The sequence below is a fragment of the Mycteria americana genome, chromosome 1 (genome assembly GCF_035582795.1).
Source record: "Mycteria americana isolate JAX WOST 10 ecotype Jacksonville Zoo and Gardens chromosome 1, USCA_MyAme_1.0, whole genome shotgun sequence".
NCBI lineage: Eukaryota > Metazoa > Chordata > Aves > Ciconiiformes > Ciconiidae > Mycteria > Mycteria americana.
Genome location: NC_134365.1, coordinates 198,714,534 through 198,729,828, shown reverse-complemented (window position 1 = coordinate 198,729,828; position 15,295 = coordinate 198,714,534). Strand labels below are relative to the sequence as shown.

Here is a 15,295-nt window from a genome sequence, read left to right as displayed (position 1 = left end):
ACGATGATTAGCCAAAACTACTCCTTGCCTTTCTTGCAGAAGAGGAAGATGAGGACTCATGGGCTATTGCTCTCTAAAAGAACCCTCTGAGAAAGAGGGACTACTTGAGACCTTGGCACTGAGGGCAACCCTTGCACATCTGACCACCCAGGAAACATAAATATGAGATGATCCCCAAGAGCAGTCAGAAAGCTCTAACCAAAATAAAATACAATGCAAGAAGTATTGGCAGGGCAGGCACATGACAGCGAAGGCACCTGAGCTGTGCCAACACCGGCTGCTCGAGATAGCCCCAGAGGCTGCTCTGGAAACCACGGCCCCAGCATGGTGGGAGGCAGCCAAGAGGTCCGCTGCCCTGGTGGGGTGATGTCCATGCTGGAGTTTGAGTTATGGGATAGCATTTTTAAGCTGGCACCATGGTGATTCTCCACTCTTTTGGAGAGGGTCTCATCACCAAGTGTCCTCAAGGGCAGGGCAAACCTTACCTAAGATAAAACATATTGTAAAAAAAGCAGTCTGTAATATTTTTTATGGGGGATCAAAATTTTAAGAATTTTTTTTTCCTAGGATGTAATTTTTTTACTTCCTTTTCATTTTCTTCATGTTCATTAGAATAGTAACAATCCCACTGAATTCTGCTTATCTGTAGGTGCTGGCAATGGTACAGAGCTCCCTTGCTTTAAATGGCTTTTGTTTCAAATAGCAGGAGCTGGTAATTTGAGTGGGTTCTTCCCATCTGCACGTCCTGTATCCAGTAAATCCCTGTGCACACGCCTTCAAGGGCACCAGTCCTGGCAATCTGTCAAGAACACTTCTTAAAATTACTCCAGTGAGTTAAACAGACGGTATGGGCAGATGCAGTGATGTTCTCCAAAAGGGGAAGCCTTATCTCTGTAAGACTGCTGGTTTGGGAATCTGTGTGAAGGGCTATGTTTTTTTAACATACCAGGCTATATTTACCCAGACCTTTTAATTTCTTCATAGCTTTTTTACTAATTAAAAAAAAAACCACAACCAGCAAATAAAACCCCAACAACAAAACTCCACTCCATTTTATTCTTAGCCTAATGCAGTCAGTCAGGACTGGGGACTCTGCAGTCCTGGCACACAACCCCCTGTGCATTACTCAGCAGCGTATGGAACGGGCTGTTTGGAGGAGCCCAGCCTCGTGTGCCTGGCTACTTCCCATGACTGAGTAAGAAAGATGCCCACATAGCCTGGGTCTCCTCAGGCACCCAAGGCTCTCGAATCAGCTCAGTTCACAGAAAAACTTTCCAGAAAGTTTGTCCCTTGGAACTGGTAGAAATCATCCCAAAAGGGCAGTATGTAAAGGATTAATTTAAATTCCAGAATTTAACTTAAAATTAATAATTTAAATAATTTTAAATTTTAAATTATTTAATTATTTTTATTATTTATTTATTATTGTTAATTAATTTATTTTAATTTGTTAATTATTTTTAATTAATTATTTATTAAATAATTTAAAATTAATTTAAAATCCACTTTCCTGGTATTACCAAAAATAAAGCGGTTGTGTTGTGTTATTTCTCTTAACAGAGTTAAAAATTAGATGCAGGAAAAATAAACAGAAACATTAAGCTCTGAAATCTTTTTCTTTTTCCACTTTCATTTTGGTAAGACAGAAGTAATTTGCTATCCTATCTGCTATGTATCCTGCTGCTGAAGTAATCCTTTCTGTACCCTGGATTTTTATTAGCCTGCCTTGCTTATTACTGAAAGATTTACTTTCCAGGAGTCCTTTTAATTCCATTTCCTACTACACTGCCTTTTCTCTTGAATGTGATTTTTCTGTAGTGTCCTTTAAAGATTCCTGGCCTTTTCTAACCTGGGACATATTTATAGTAGCCTGATCTAGTTTTCCTAATCATTGGTGATCTTCCCAGCAGGATGCGTTCCTTTATCTTCTTCCTAATGTGATTCAGGATACATTCCAATTTAAAGTGCCCTTATGCTTGAACCATTATGCTGGGATATGTTGTACCAAACCAAACTCCAATAGATTTTCCTGAGGCTTTTCTTTGTCACTTTGCACAGTACTCGAAATATCTGCTGCCAAAGTCCTTGCATTTTAGTAATAACACCTTAGCATTGTTAACGTAAATGTGTTTTAATTTTCCCTTTGACCAGCTCATCTGTTTTAAGTCCTTAAGTATTCAGATTTCTTTTGAGAAAGATCAGCCAAAGGAGCTCTTGTCCTTTACAGACAAGAAAATACCAGAAATAAATGTGGAAATAGGCATGAACATCAGGCCATTAGTGGTGTCTGTATGGGTATGCCCCCCATGCCTAGAGTGGTGTAAGTACAGTAATCTCTGCAAATTTGACTGTGTGAGCATATTACTATGTTTAGAGGTGGTTAAATGCAGGCATAAATAGATGAAAGTGTTTTAACAGAATTAATAAAACCATCTTGTACATGCAGTTCAGCCATAAATGGTACACAGATTGAACACAATGTGACAGAAAAATACAAATGTCTTTTTAGACACATAGGAATAAATAGAGTTTTCTGTGCTGTCCTGTGCACATGAGTGGGTGTACATGTATTCGTAGAGATACAAAGTATTTGTAGCCAGCGAGTCGTGGCTCCTAAGCTTGATTTAAAAAGTGAATGAGTTCATTATAATTCCACCCCCCGCCAAAAAAAGAAAAAAAGATCTGAGGAATCAATCTAATCTGCTTTACTAAATGAACATGTGAAAGTGCTTATCTGGGATAAACCCGGGGACTATACATATTTCTCTCTCTTTTTCCTTAAACAGAATGAAAATGCCCTTGTGAAAATAAAGGAGTTAGGAGTCGAGCTTGCAAAGATCAGGGATGAAGTTGGTAAGTAGTACAAGCAAAGTGATAACAAAAGTGATTTTCTCACCTTACACAAAAGCAGTTATTCCCTGTGACCTCATCCTGGGGAACCTGCGTACATGTGATAAAGTGTCTTCTGAAGCCCAGTGGCACGGGGTTTTGTGGCTTTGCAGGGAACCATGATTTTACCTCTTTGTTGTGGAGATGGGTCCATCACCACACACACTGGAGTTAGTTGTGCGTTATCTTTACTAGACAAATGGTTCTTTATAAATCCATAGCTTCTGTTCTCAAACTGTGTACCACCACTGCCAAGGAGAAAGAACAGCATGATGAGAAGTGGGAACTTGGGACCATGTGGTGCACGGTGACTGGGAATGCATCGCTTACTTATGTACATTTGCATGTTTTGCAGTTCAGCTACAAACTGAAGGACACCAAGCTCAGAACTTGCTTATTAATATCTCTAACGTGTCTTCCTGGTTGAAAGACAGCAAAAGCAACGTGTCCCATTCGGTCTGTGTATTCCCTGTGTATCTGCATGCACCACGTTTCCTGTTTGGTTTCTGATCTAGACAGGAGAGGCAGGGAGGGTGTAAAGACATTGCAACTCTTGAGAGAGAAGATGGGCTTTTGTGCTAGCTTCAGTGAACAGGCTGAGTTCTTTTGGACTTAAATCTCCCCAGAACGGGTGTGATGTTGGGTACATCTACCCCAGGGCAAACAGAGAGGAGGAAGGGCACCTGGAGGGAGGACCATTGGGGCAGGGGACACCCTGAGTACCAAAAGGTGGTGGAACCACTGATGACTGGAGCTGTGAACAGGGGGGACCTCTCACCTTTCCCTGCATGTGGGAGCCCAGGTGCTGGGTCACACATTAAGCACAGGTTGTGCCATGTGGCGGGAGGGTGACTTGGTTTGCAAAGGGGGGCTCAGGCCAAACCCGTGTGAGGTGGGCAGAACTGCAGATCCTCCCTGTGCTTCATCTTCACCTTGCCTATGACAACCCACTGCAGAAAAGCTAAGCCCAGCCCTTTTCTGATGCCCAACAGCTTGTGCTCCCTGCTGTGCCCTTCTGAAATTTTTTGGCTGATCATCATTTCATAGAGAGCTTTATTGTCCCCATGGCAAAGGATACCGCAGCAATAGAAAAACAGCATTTCCAGTTATTCCCTGATGCCTGCCTTCATCCATCCTCTGCATCTCCACAGCTCTCACAGAGGAGTTGTTTCCATCGGTGCATACTTTAGGCAGGGCACATGTGAAGCTCTCCATTGAATACCCACTTCTCATTTGAAAGCCCTACCTCTTTCTAGCAGGTTGGGTTTGCTCATTTTCATGAGTGCTTTTGCAAGTGGCAGGACATGGGAAGGAAAGAGAAGTACAGTGCTGGAGATAAAGAGCTCTGCTTCCATTTACACCATGGTTGTACAGCTGAAGTGAATACAAATCACTGGTGGTTTTGCTGGAGAGCTTTGCCAGGGATATAACTGACTGCCTGTTTGCGAGTCACAGAGCAGCACGTTCAGTAACAGAAGATCACTGCACTGCCTGCCCTTGCCATTGCTCTTGTGCATGCAGGAACAGATACCTCCTCTGCACAAAACTGAGTCCTGATGGAGTACATGGAGACAGCTTTGGTAAGAACCCCAAATAGGCCAGAAAAGCAGTCTGAGGTCTCAGCTGAGCTGTAGTGCTTCAGAAGGGAGATTAGCCATAGATGTGTAAGTGCTGTCTTTCTCAGAGAGGGGAAAGATGGTGTGAGATAGTCCTTTCCTTTCCTCAGTGGTCCTGTGGGCCTCGAGAGTAGCCATCACAGGCCACCTCTTCCTGAGCAAGCCACCACTCTGGGAGACATCGAGATGCTGAGCAGAGGCTGCTTAGGAGTGACAGGGGTGGCCGGTGATCTGTCCTGCTTGCTGGAGGTAATCCTCTCCATACAACCCTGAGATGCAACATGCCCAGGTAGAAGGACTCCCAGTAGGGATGGACAAAAAGATGAACATGTGCAGGTGTCGTGGTTTAGCCCCAGCCGGCAACTAAGCACCACGCAGCTGCTCGCTCACTCCCCCTCGGTGGGATGGGGGAGAGAATCGGAAGAGCAAAAGTAAGAAAACTTGAGGGTTGAGATAAAAACAGTTTAATAGGTAAAGCAAAAGCCGCGCACGCAAGCAAAGCAAAACAAGGAATTCATTCGCTACTTCCCATGGGCAGGCAGGTGTTCAGCCATCTCCAGGAAAGCAGGGCTCCATCACGCGTAATGGTTACTTGGGAAGACAAACGCCATCACTCCAAATGTCCCCCCTTCCTTCTTCTTCCCCAGCTTTATATACTGAGCATGACGTCATGTGGTATGGAATAGCCCTTTGGTCAGTTTGGATCAACTATCCTGGCTGTGTCCCCTCCCAGCTTCTTCTGCACCTGGCAGAGCACGGGAAGCTGAAAAGTCCTTGACTAGTACAGCAGCAACTAAAACATCTCTGTATTATCAACACTGTCTTCAGCACAAATCCAAAACATAGCCCCATACCAGCCGCTACGAAGAAAATTAACTCTGTCTCAGCTGAAACCAGGACAGCAGGTATTGCATTCCAGCAGGTTGTGAAAAAATTCATCAGCAGTACAAATCCTGGTATGTGTCCATACATATGGAAGGTGAATGTTTATGGTTTTTAGTGTAAGTTAAAAATTGCTGGACAGTCTGTTTTCCTTTGGAAGAAAATTATAAAATTAAATTTTGTGAAACAACCAGTGTTTTAAACCTGTGGACAAGGTGAAATGGCAAATGCCATGTGCATGAGAGCGGTTCTTGTCAGTACAGTTCTTTGCTGTCTCTAAACCAGTGCAAGCTGGGGCTGGGGGTGCTGCTGGACACATGCAGCCTACCTGTGCTATAGGAGGGTTATTTTGGTCTCGTTATCAGATGAATCTGTATGTTGTACAATATTGTGCATATGGTGCTGAGCTTTATGCATATAAAGAATGAAACAATCGTTTATTTGACAACAACAATCAGGTGATTCTATGAAGAAATTTAGGGAAAATTTACAGAGCATGTTATTTTGAGTACAACCAAGTTGTAGTTCTGACTTGTCTCAGTCACTTTGATAAGTAGTCTCTCATTAATTTAAAAATAACTTGACCAGTTAAACAGCATGGGTGTTGGTCAGAAATTCCTGATTTCTCATGTGTAAATTCACCATGTCAGACTCACTGAGGCAAATGCCTGGATGAATCAGTAAAACAAGGCTGGACTAGCCAGGGTTGATACAGGCAGTGTGTCCAACATTTAGTTGTTTAGGCAATAGCTCTAATTCAGAATTATGATTTAGGTGCTGAATGTGCTTGGTTTTGAAAGCACACAGTCTTTGTTAACTTCAACAGAAACTGCAGGATTCTGCTATGCAAAGCAATGAAACTGCAAGATATAATCTACTGTTCAGAAAACTCAGAATATATTTTTAAGGAAATCTCTTGTGGTAAATAAAACCACTGCTGAAGCAATAGCAGGGATGGAGCATGTGTAAAACAGCCTGGAGAGACTTGGACCCTTCTGGAGCCAGGCAAAATATTTAGGTTCAGGTAACACTGTCCCCCTTTACTCCCAGCACTGTTGTGAAGTATCGCACCTCATCTGAAGCCAGCATGCAGTGAAATAGGAAAGTGCTTCTCTCTTCCCAGCCCTGAGGCGGAATGTGGCCTCTATGAATGCTGAGGGACTTGTTATTTTACCCAATAAGATTTGCTCATGTATTTTGCTAGAAATACCAAGGCTAGAAAAACATGACAAGCAATTGTTCTACACTCAAGACACCCATCTTTATAAATTATAAATATAAGCACTTTTCAGCTGCAACACTGAGACTCCTGGAATAAAGAGGTTTCGAACACCGTCTGTTTCCCTTCAAACTAATGGAAATTAAATGTCAGAATTGCCTGCTCCTTTGCTGTCAGACAAATGACGTGTGAAGTTGAGTTGAGAGGAGGTATGGAGATGCATAAAAATCTAGATGAATGGAAGATGATCAGATGTCAAGTTTAAAGTTTGTATTATCTGTGTTCACGAGAGTTTGAAAGCCAAAGCCTGTGTGCCACCTCTTCCTGGATATGCCTCCCAGTCAGAGGACCCTTAACCTGAGTGAGGTGGCCGTGATTTGTCTGTGAATCTGTGGCCAAGGGTCAGGAGGAAGAGCAGAGTCTTCATGGTTTGCCATCACTTTTGGGCGAAGAACCCATTTCTCATGTCAGAAGCAGACCGTCCCTATGTGAGGCCACATGACCCCAGCTCCCCATTTCCCACGGGACTTACCCCCCTGAATGCAAAGCGCCAGGGCTGGAGAGGCTGGCCTGCAGCTCAGGCTGGGTTTGTGTGGGAAGATCAGTCCATTAGTGACATCTCCCTTTCCCTCACCTTCCCAGCCTGGCCTGAAATGGGTTTTGCTCATCTGTTGTGCACTGTAAAAGCCGCTCGGTGCTCAGGGAGTAGGGAAGCAATGACAGCTGCTCTCATTTAACCCAGCACGCTGTCATCCTGGGAAACACCATGTTATGTCAGAGTCATTTCCAGCCAGTAACCAGCAATTGAAATAGCTACAGGGAAGGAAGAAGAAAACTGGGGTGTAACTCTTCTCGATAGCAGCTGATAGCAGTTGTGCTCTGTTTGTCTTGTGCCATTTGTTCCATGCCAGTATTGCATTTGTATAACTTTTCTTAGTGATTATTTTTTTTTTTCTACAAGAGGAGCTCACTTTTACAGTATCCAAGTCCTGATGTCTGAAAGCAAAATTCACTGTTTTCCAGCAACATTAGCGGGTCTTCTGTCCAGGCATGTGTTGTTGGGGCCCTGCTGAAGGCAATTCAGCCTGGTTCACCAGAACCACCTGCTGAAGCCATAGCTGGTTAAATGCTGGCTCCAGCAAGGCAGGCTCTCCCACGCTGGTTCCTGCTCTCCAGCCAGGTAAGGGAGCCACAGACCTTCTCTTGGGCTGCATGGGTGTCACCTTCTGCTACTCCTGTCCCAGCAGAGCCAGGCCCGAAGGTCCATCTCCTAAGAGATTCACCCTTTCCTCACCAGTCCTTGGCCTCATTTGTCTTGATATGAGAGACTGTGGTTAGGGATCACTCCTCGTTAGAGGTGTTTGATATTCAGTATAGGGCAAATTTCCTGGGCAATAGCCTCATTTTCTGCCTCCAATAGCATTTTTGGGTGTGTGGGGAACATGCCATGCAGATGCTCTTTCCCTGCTTTCCTCTTCCCTCCATTTTGCACCTGCATCAAGGTTTGATTTGCAAGATGCGAATAGTTCTGTGTTTCAGGTTACAGAAAGTGTTTCAGATGGACTTTCTTTTGGTTAGAGCATGTCATTTCTGTTTAATATCTTTATCAATGATCTGGACGAGGGGATTGAGTGCACCCTCAGTAAGTTTGCAGAGGACACCAAGTTGCCAAGTTGAGCGGGAGTGTTGATCTGCTTGAGGGTAGGAAGGCTCTACAGAGGGACCTGGACAGGCTGGATCGATGGGCTGGGGCCAATTGTGTGAGGTTCAACAAGGCCAAGTGCCAGGTCCTGCACTTGGGTTACAACAACCCCATGCAACGCTACAGGCTTGGGGAAGAGTGGCTGGAAAGCTGCCTGGTGGAAAAGGACCTGGGGGTGCTGGTTGACAGCCGGCTGAATATGAGCCAGCAGTGTGCCTAGGTGGCCAAGAAGGTCAATAGCATCCTGGCTTGTATCAGGAATAGTGTGACCAGCAGGACTAGGGAAGTGATCGTGCCCCTGTACTCGGCACTGGTGAGGCCGCACCTCGAATCCTGTGTTCAGTTTTGGGCCCCCCACTACAAGAGAGACATTGAGGTGCTGGAGCGTGTGCAGAGAAGGGCAACGAAGCTGGTGAAGGGTCTGGAGCACAAGTCTTGTGAGGAGCGGCTGAGGGAGCTGGGGTTGTTTAGTCTGGAGAAAAGGAGGCTGAGAGGCGACCTTATTGCTCTCTACAACTACCTGAAAGGAGGTTGTAGTGAGGTGGGGGTCAGTCTCTTCTCCCAAGTAACAAGTGACAGGACGAGAGGAATGGCCTCAAGTTGCGCCAGGGGAGGTTTAGACTGGATATTAGGAAACATTTCTTCACCAAAAGGGTTATCAAGCATTGGAACAGGCTGCCCAGGGAAGCGGTTGAGTCACCATCCCTGGAGGTATTTAAAAGACGTGTAGATGTGGTGCTTAGGGACATGGTGTAGTGGTGGAGTTGGCAGTGCTAGGTTAATGGTTGGACTTGATGATCTTAAAGATCTTTTCCAACCTAAACGATTCTATGATTCTATGATTTCATTGGCCAGCCCTCCCTGTGTGTTGGGTAATCTCATCAGAGAGGCTGGAGAAAGCCAGGGTTCATTACAGCTCCAATTTAAAGCTTTAGTAAGTTTGAGTTCTACTGAATGCAGAGCTGCAAGCATTATCCCTTATCCTCCAGCTCTGGGATCACTTTGCATGCTGAAGAAAATCAAGAAGCAAAAAGCAAGACAGAGGGTTTAGAGCTATAATCCAAACTGCCAGGAGACAAGACATTTCAGCTAGCGACCATACAAATTGCGCTGTTCCATTTCGGGTATGTGGCAGGTGGGAAAGCTTTCTATGTGCCGCTGCTGCGGTGCTAAGCTCACTGGTTCAGGCTCACTTTCTCTCTTTCTGTAAGGAGCAGAGAGCTTGAAAGGGACACAGAGTCCCTCTTAGTGCTCCAGAAAACATCAGGATCAGTACAAGACCCCAGTAGTGATATCTGTCTGGACATACTGAGCAAGTCTGGATATTGTTGTCCAGTAAGTGTGGAAGCAGATTTCCAAACAGGGTCAAAAATAGCTACGTGGGGAAGGAGATGGTTAGCTTTGGAGCACAAACTGCCTCGCACGGATGCACCTAACATGAGCTGTGGTCACAGCCGTAGATATCTTTGACAAATTGTTGCTATCCTGAAAAAAAATGAGCACAGTCTGATACCATAGTAGAAAGAGACAGGAAAACACAGGGTTTTTTTGCCACAGACATTGAGCAAATATAAGATGGCAGTCATAGGATAAATATGTTTTTGAAACATTCAGAAGTTGTCTACCCAGGGAGACAGCTGCTTCCAGTTCACTGATTTACAACACCATACAGGTCTGTGCATGGCACATGCGTTTTGAAAGGCAAAGGAGGGATGAGTGGCTATATATATAGATGAATATACAGATGGTATATTCAAAAGGTGCTCATTTTTCTAAACCAGCTATGGGTCTAAATCAGAAAGAAGGTCTAGGAGTGCCATTAAAAACACATCTCTTCTTCTCTAATGTTGTTCTGAGTGTTATGGTCATGATGATTTTAATTACTTCTTACCTGTTAGATCTTTGCAAATGAGCAAACTTGCTCTCTAAATGTAGTCTGGCTGACCTTGTCCATCTTGCATCAGGTCTTCAATGTCTGGATTGATTGCAACCATTCTTTAGCAAAGCAAAAGGCCGAGGACACAGTGGACATGACACTGCTGTCCTGGGACCCGGGGAACAATATAGGTGAGGAATCACATGGGGAAATAGACTGAATATCCTTGACTTGATGGAACTGTTGGAGTTGCACCTCCTGAAACTAGCTGTAGACATGGTTGTGAATTCAGAGACACAGTCACTGCGTTAGTTCACAAGAGTAAAAATTTCACATTTTCTGTTTGCCTTCAGTACCAGCCTTTCATTTGCGCTGATTCCATGAAGCATGCAAGATAGTGGTTTGAATATAAAAATATTTTAAGAAAGTGTGCATTAATGGATTCAAGAGGTCCTCAGTGGAGCTGGTGCAAAAGACAGGATTATGGGGTGAGCAGCTTCTAACAGCTGGAAAATGGGATGTATGAGATGCATCTCCTTCTCCTGGCCAAGTGGTCCATCACACCCCCTGCATAACATGTGCACAGGATGCGCCTCGAGATCCCAGGCATCTTCTGCCTTCCTGGCACATCACTGGAAGTGGGGACTTAAGCAAGACTGTGGCTTGAGAGAAGGAGATAAGGAAAATCTTGTATCCCAGTTGAAAGGCTTTCTGTCAAGTGATTGTCTCAGATGCTGTTTCTTATATTCAAGGCAAAGTAAAAGCCCCAAAGCCTCAATTTGTGGATCCAAGGCTGTGCTGGCCAGGAGGGGACATCCAGTCACCCTGCAGATCCATGGAGTTCCCTGCTTATTATTGTTGTTATTATTATTATTATTATTATTATACTTCATCAGATCCCAGTTTTGCATGGGCTTTTGCATACTCTGCCGGTACCTCTGTTTAAACAAATGCATGTGTGTATGTGTGTGTGAGAGAGAGCAGGACAGAGAGAGAAGTGACAGCGAGAGCTTGTTGGTGGCTGAGATTCATGGGAGCCCCCGAGTCGGCGAGAACCATTGTGCTCGGTGCCGTACAAACAGGTCCGATGCCACAGTTTGCTCCTGAGGAGTTCAGAACCTGACTGTATGGTCTTGTCTCCACAGCCCTCAACACAGCGAGATGGAAGAAACTACAGAGCGAGAAGGAGGAGCTGGAGAGGCGCTTTGAGGAGGAGGTGAAGCAGCTTCGCAGGCAGCAGCAGGAGGAGCTGCAGGCGCTGGAGCAGCGGCTGCAGGAGGAATACAACACCAAGAGGGAGAGCCTGCAGGAGCAGCACAAGCTGCAGCTGGAGCAAGTCAAATTGCAGCATCAGGATCAGGTCAGTCTCCGCCTGCTCCCTTTGGAGATTAGACTATGCCAGTACTGAGTGGGTTCAGGTACTGAAATATATTGAACATTCCAACATGAAGACACTGGTAAAGAACTGATGACTGGAAAAATATATTCACAACTATCTTCACTGCTTTTCCTCCCTATCATTCCTATTGGTATTTCTACGTAGTAGTACGTTACATTGCCATGTCTTGTCTTCACATTCTTCCACAAGTTTTACAACACAAATATTAAGACTAGCTCTGCTCCCCACACATACTTGCTCCCCAACCCACCTATTGTAGTCAATTTATATGAAACCAAGGGTTGAACAAGAATCTGCTCAACAGAGGTAAAGCCAGCAGAGCCCTGCCCATCATTAGTTGCAATGCTAGTTAAAGGGCAGTACAGTGAAGCAATAGGGCCCATGCAACACGTAGCCTAAACATCAAGCAGGTGATACACTCCGAGTTCCCTGATTTCTGCTCCACCGTTCAGTCTAATCTCTTAGTTTGTATGTCCCAAGTGTTTCTCCTTGCTCTGCTTTCTGTATGTATGTAGGAGTACTCTCACATGCAGCTACTTTAGTCTTATTTTTAACAGCTGGAGTGAACAAACACTGTAACTGACCTATGGGCACCTCTCACATGGTGGCAGAACATCCTGCTCTGGATTATGGCAGTAATGCCTTTACCTGGCCTTTTCTCATTTTGCACTAAGTGAGCAGTGGATACAGTTCTGATTTTTCCAGCTGCAAATCTTACCCATTGCCCAGCACCACAGCTCATGAGGGCTTTTCTCACACGAGTATCTGCCGCACTCAGGTGTGCCCTGCAATCTGTGCCGTCAGGCTTTGACATGCTGCAGCCCCTGCTGCCATGGGTATGCCACCCAGACGTCTGATGCAGCGCAAGGGCCAGTCGTGTGCGAAACATGACTTTAAGGTTGGCTATTTGTAAAAAGGGAAATGATGCCATTTACTGCCTGTACTTCATGTACTGTAAAACACTGCTGGGATGGGCGTGCAAATACAAACCGAGATGGTGACAGTTTTATGTCGCTCATGTCACAACTGCCCGGTGTTGGATTTATTGTGTAACACCAATGGTACGCCGGGGCTGGGCTCAGCACGGTCCTCGCCGGCACGTGGGTCAGACAGCCATGTCGGACAGACACATGGCATCCCAGCCTGTGCCCCAGAGTGTCTGCTGCCCTGGGTACCGCTGTGCAATTTGGTTTGATTCTTTGGGGGGTGGATTGAAGAACTCTTACTGGATTTTACCTATTTTAATTGCTGTGCCTGCTAGTTGTTACTGATTTGTAGGCTTGTAATGTGCAACACAAAGGCTTTATGTGACTGGGCTTTTTTGTCCTGGACAAACTACCTTTTTCTGGTAGTGCATTGATTTTCAAAGATGCATTAGAAGGTGCTGTTAAACAGATTTTTGTGTTCTAAACCAGATTTTTCAAAACCTTTCTCTGTAAATGCTTAGAAGCTGTGCTGAGCCATGTCTTTTGGTTCTCATTTCAGTTTATGCAAGATGGTTTTCTTGCAATGCCCCTTACATTTTCTGCTTTGTTTTCTGAAGGAGGAGTGGTGTTCCCAAAAGCCTTGGCTTTTTTTTCCTCTCACTGTGTCAGTGTGTCAGTTTGCCTAGTAGAAGGTATTAGCTCTAGCTGCAAGCCTTGCCTCTCCTGGATCACCAGGTATTAACATTTGTGAAGGAATTTGTTCCGTGAGTTAATTTTTTGCTGAGATAGTTTATGGCTTATCTCTGCTGCTCTTTGAAGTGTTTCCGCAAGCTCCCAGGACCACAAGAACAGATGGTGGTTTTTTTCATCTCAAGTTGATCGGTGCAAGAAAGGGTGATATAGGTCACCATAGGACTTGACTAGGAGCATACTTATTTTTCTCATGTTCTCATCTGTTGTGATTCTGTTCACCACCACACAGAAGCAATGGAAATGCACCTTTCCCTCTGTGAGGCAAACAGTTCTCTCTCCTCCAGCCCTTTGGTTTGCTCCAGAGCTCTTTGTTCCCTGAATCACTGAAGGTAACATAAGCATTTCTCTCCACTGCTTTGAAAGTGCTGCTGTGACCCTAGTATCTCAGAGTTTAAGCCCATCTTTTCAATCCGTGGTTCTGTTAGCATTTCATGATGAGTTTTAGCAAGTTTTCCCTTTCAATTCCTACTCCACCGTACACCCATCCTGTCTCGAGCACTCTTGGATCAGAGGAGACTGGCAGGCCAGATTGGAAAGCTGCTCACCAGCAATGTTTCTTGGTGAAGGAAAAGGAGAACTTTGTTAGTCTAGGAAGGTGCTTGAGGAATAAGGATCCCTAATAGCTGCTGACCTTTGGGTTTGTAATCCTCTGGTTCTTCCTTCCCCTGCTTGAAGGAAGAGAAGTGCCCAACTCAGAGCATGCCAAATGAGCAAGCCTGCTCGAGGGACCGGAGTCAGTCAGCTCTGATGCTGCTGAGCTGATGCTGGTCCTGGCCAGCGTTAGAGCAGAGGCACCTAACCCATGAGCTAAAGAGCTCTTATGCTGGACATGAGAAAAGCCTTGTCCTTGAGCTGTCCATCTGCATGGGGGAATTTGAGCTTGCATTCATGAAGGCAATAACAACAGCAAAATCCTTTTGACCATGGATCTGCATGTATTTCTGTATCCACACGTCTAATTTGGAAGTTAGTCATCCCACTTTCATGGTTTCCAGTCACAACTTAGTCTTCCACACTGTGTTGCTGTAGTCACCATTTAGTTTAGTATCAGATAGCTGTTGTTTCTTTGGATACACAGTTGTCAGGTTTTGGAGGCTCAGCTGTCTCTGAGGAGGTGAGGCAGCTCTTTCAGCAAAGCAAAGCATAAGAGCCAAACTCCTCACAAACTGGTCACGTGTGCCAGTGCTTCCCAATATTTCTCATATCTCCTTGCAGCTAAGGGCAAAATTGCAAAGTAAAGGCTGCGATCCTGGCTTGCCAGTGTTTCTCGCTTGAGCTGCTCAGCTCAAGCTGTTTTGTCCACCAACTTATTGAACTTCTCCCACTAGAGCCTCCTCTTGATTTTACTTTATTAAGCCTTAAAAATCCCACCTGAGCTCTTTTTATAGCCAGAAATAACCATGACACAGGTTAAGTGAGTTGATCAAGCCTATAGAGTAAGTTAGTGGCGAAGTTGGAATTAGCACCCAAGAGATCTGCTTCCCAGTGCCAAGCAGACTATCTGCTATGAAAAATTGCAGAGAGGAGGTCATGCTGGAAGATTAAAAAGAGTCATTTGGGATGTGGATATGAAACACACAGAAGACAGAAAAATCCCTGCAGACCATTTGGGACATATTTAATTGGCTTTATAGATTAATAACCTGCCAAGGATGGTGGCAGCAAAAGGAGACCCCTTCACCTTCTGAAGGCGTTGGAGTTGAGCATAATCATTCCTATGGGGTGCTGCTCAGCTGAGAAGCAATTAGAGTATGAATAAAGACTTAAGCAAGGGCAAGGTAAAGAACATGTCAATGTTCATGAGGTTTCAGCACACGGACATCATATACAAGTGCTCTGGGAAAAATCAAGTGATAGTCCCTATCCCATTAGTAGTCCATTGAGTCATCTAGTCCCTCTTTCCCTGCTCTTTCATGAAATATATCAGCAGGCTGAGTCCCCATTGTTTTGCAAACAGTTCTTCACCACTGCGTTGTCTCCCACATTATTATGAAAATGAGTTTGGATAATTTTAAATTCCGTGTTAAATGCCT

The 15,295-nt window shown here is 44.8% G+C and overlaps 1 protein-coding gene across 1 annotated transcript in view; it reads left to right on the top strand.

Moving 5' to 3' along the window:
* The window catches only part of MTUS2 (microtubule associated scaffold protein 2), a 199,670-nt gene that overhangs the window by 167,899 nt on the left and 16,476 nt on the right, over nucleotides 1-15,295 (top strand). The window contains exons 7-8 of the mRNA XM_075492006.1: nucleotides 2,787-2,853; nucleotides 11,330-11,544. Coding sequence (XP_075348121.1) covers nucleotides 2,787-2,853; nucleotides 11,330-11,544 — 282 coding nt within the window. The remainder of the gene's footprint in view (nucleotides 1-2,786; nucleotides 2,854-11,329; nucleotides 11,545-15,295) is intronic.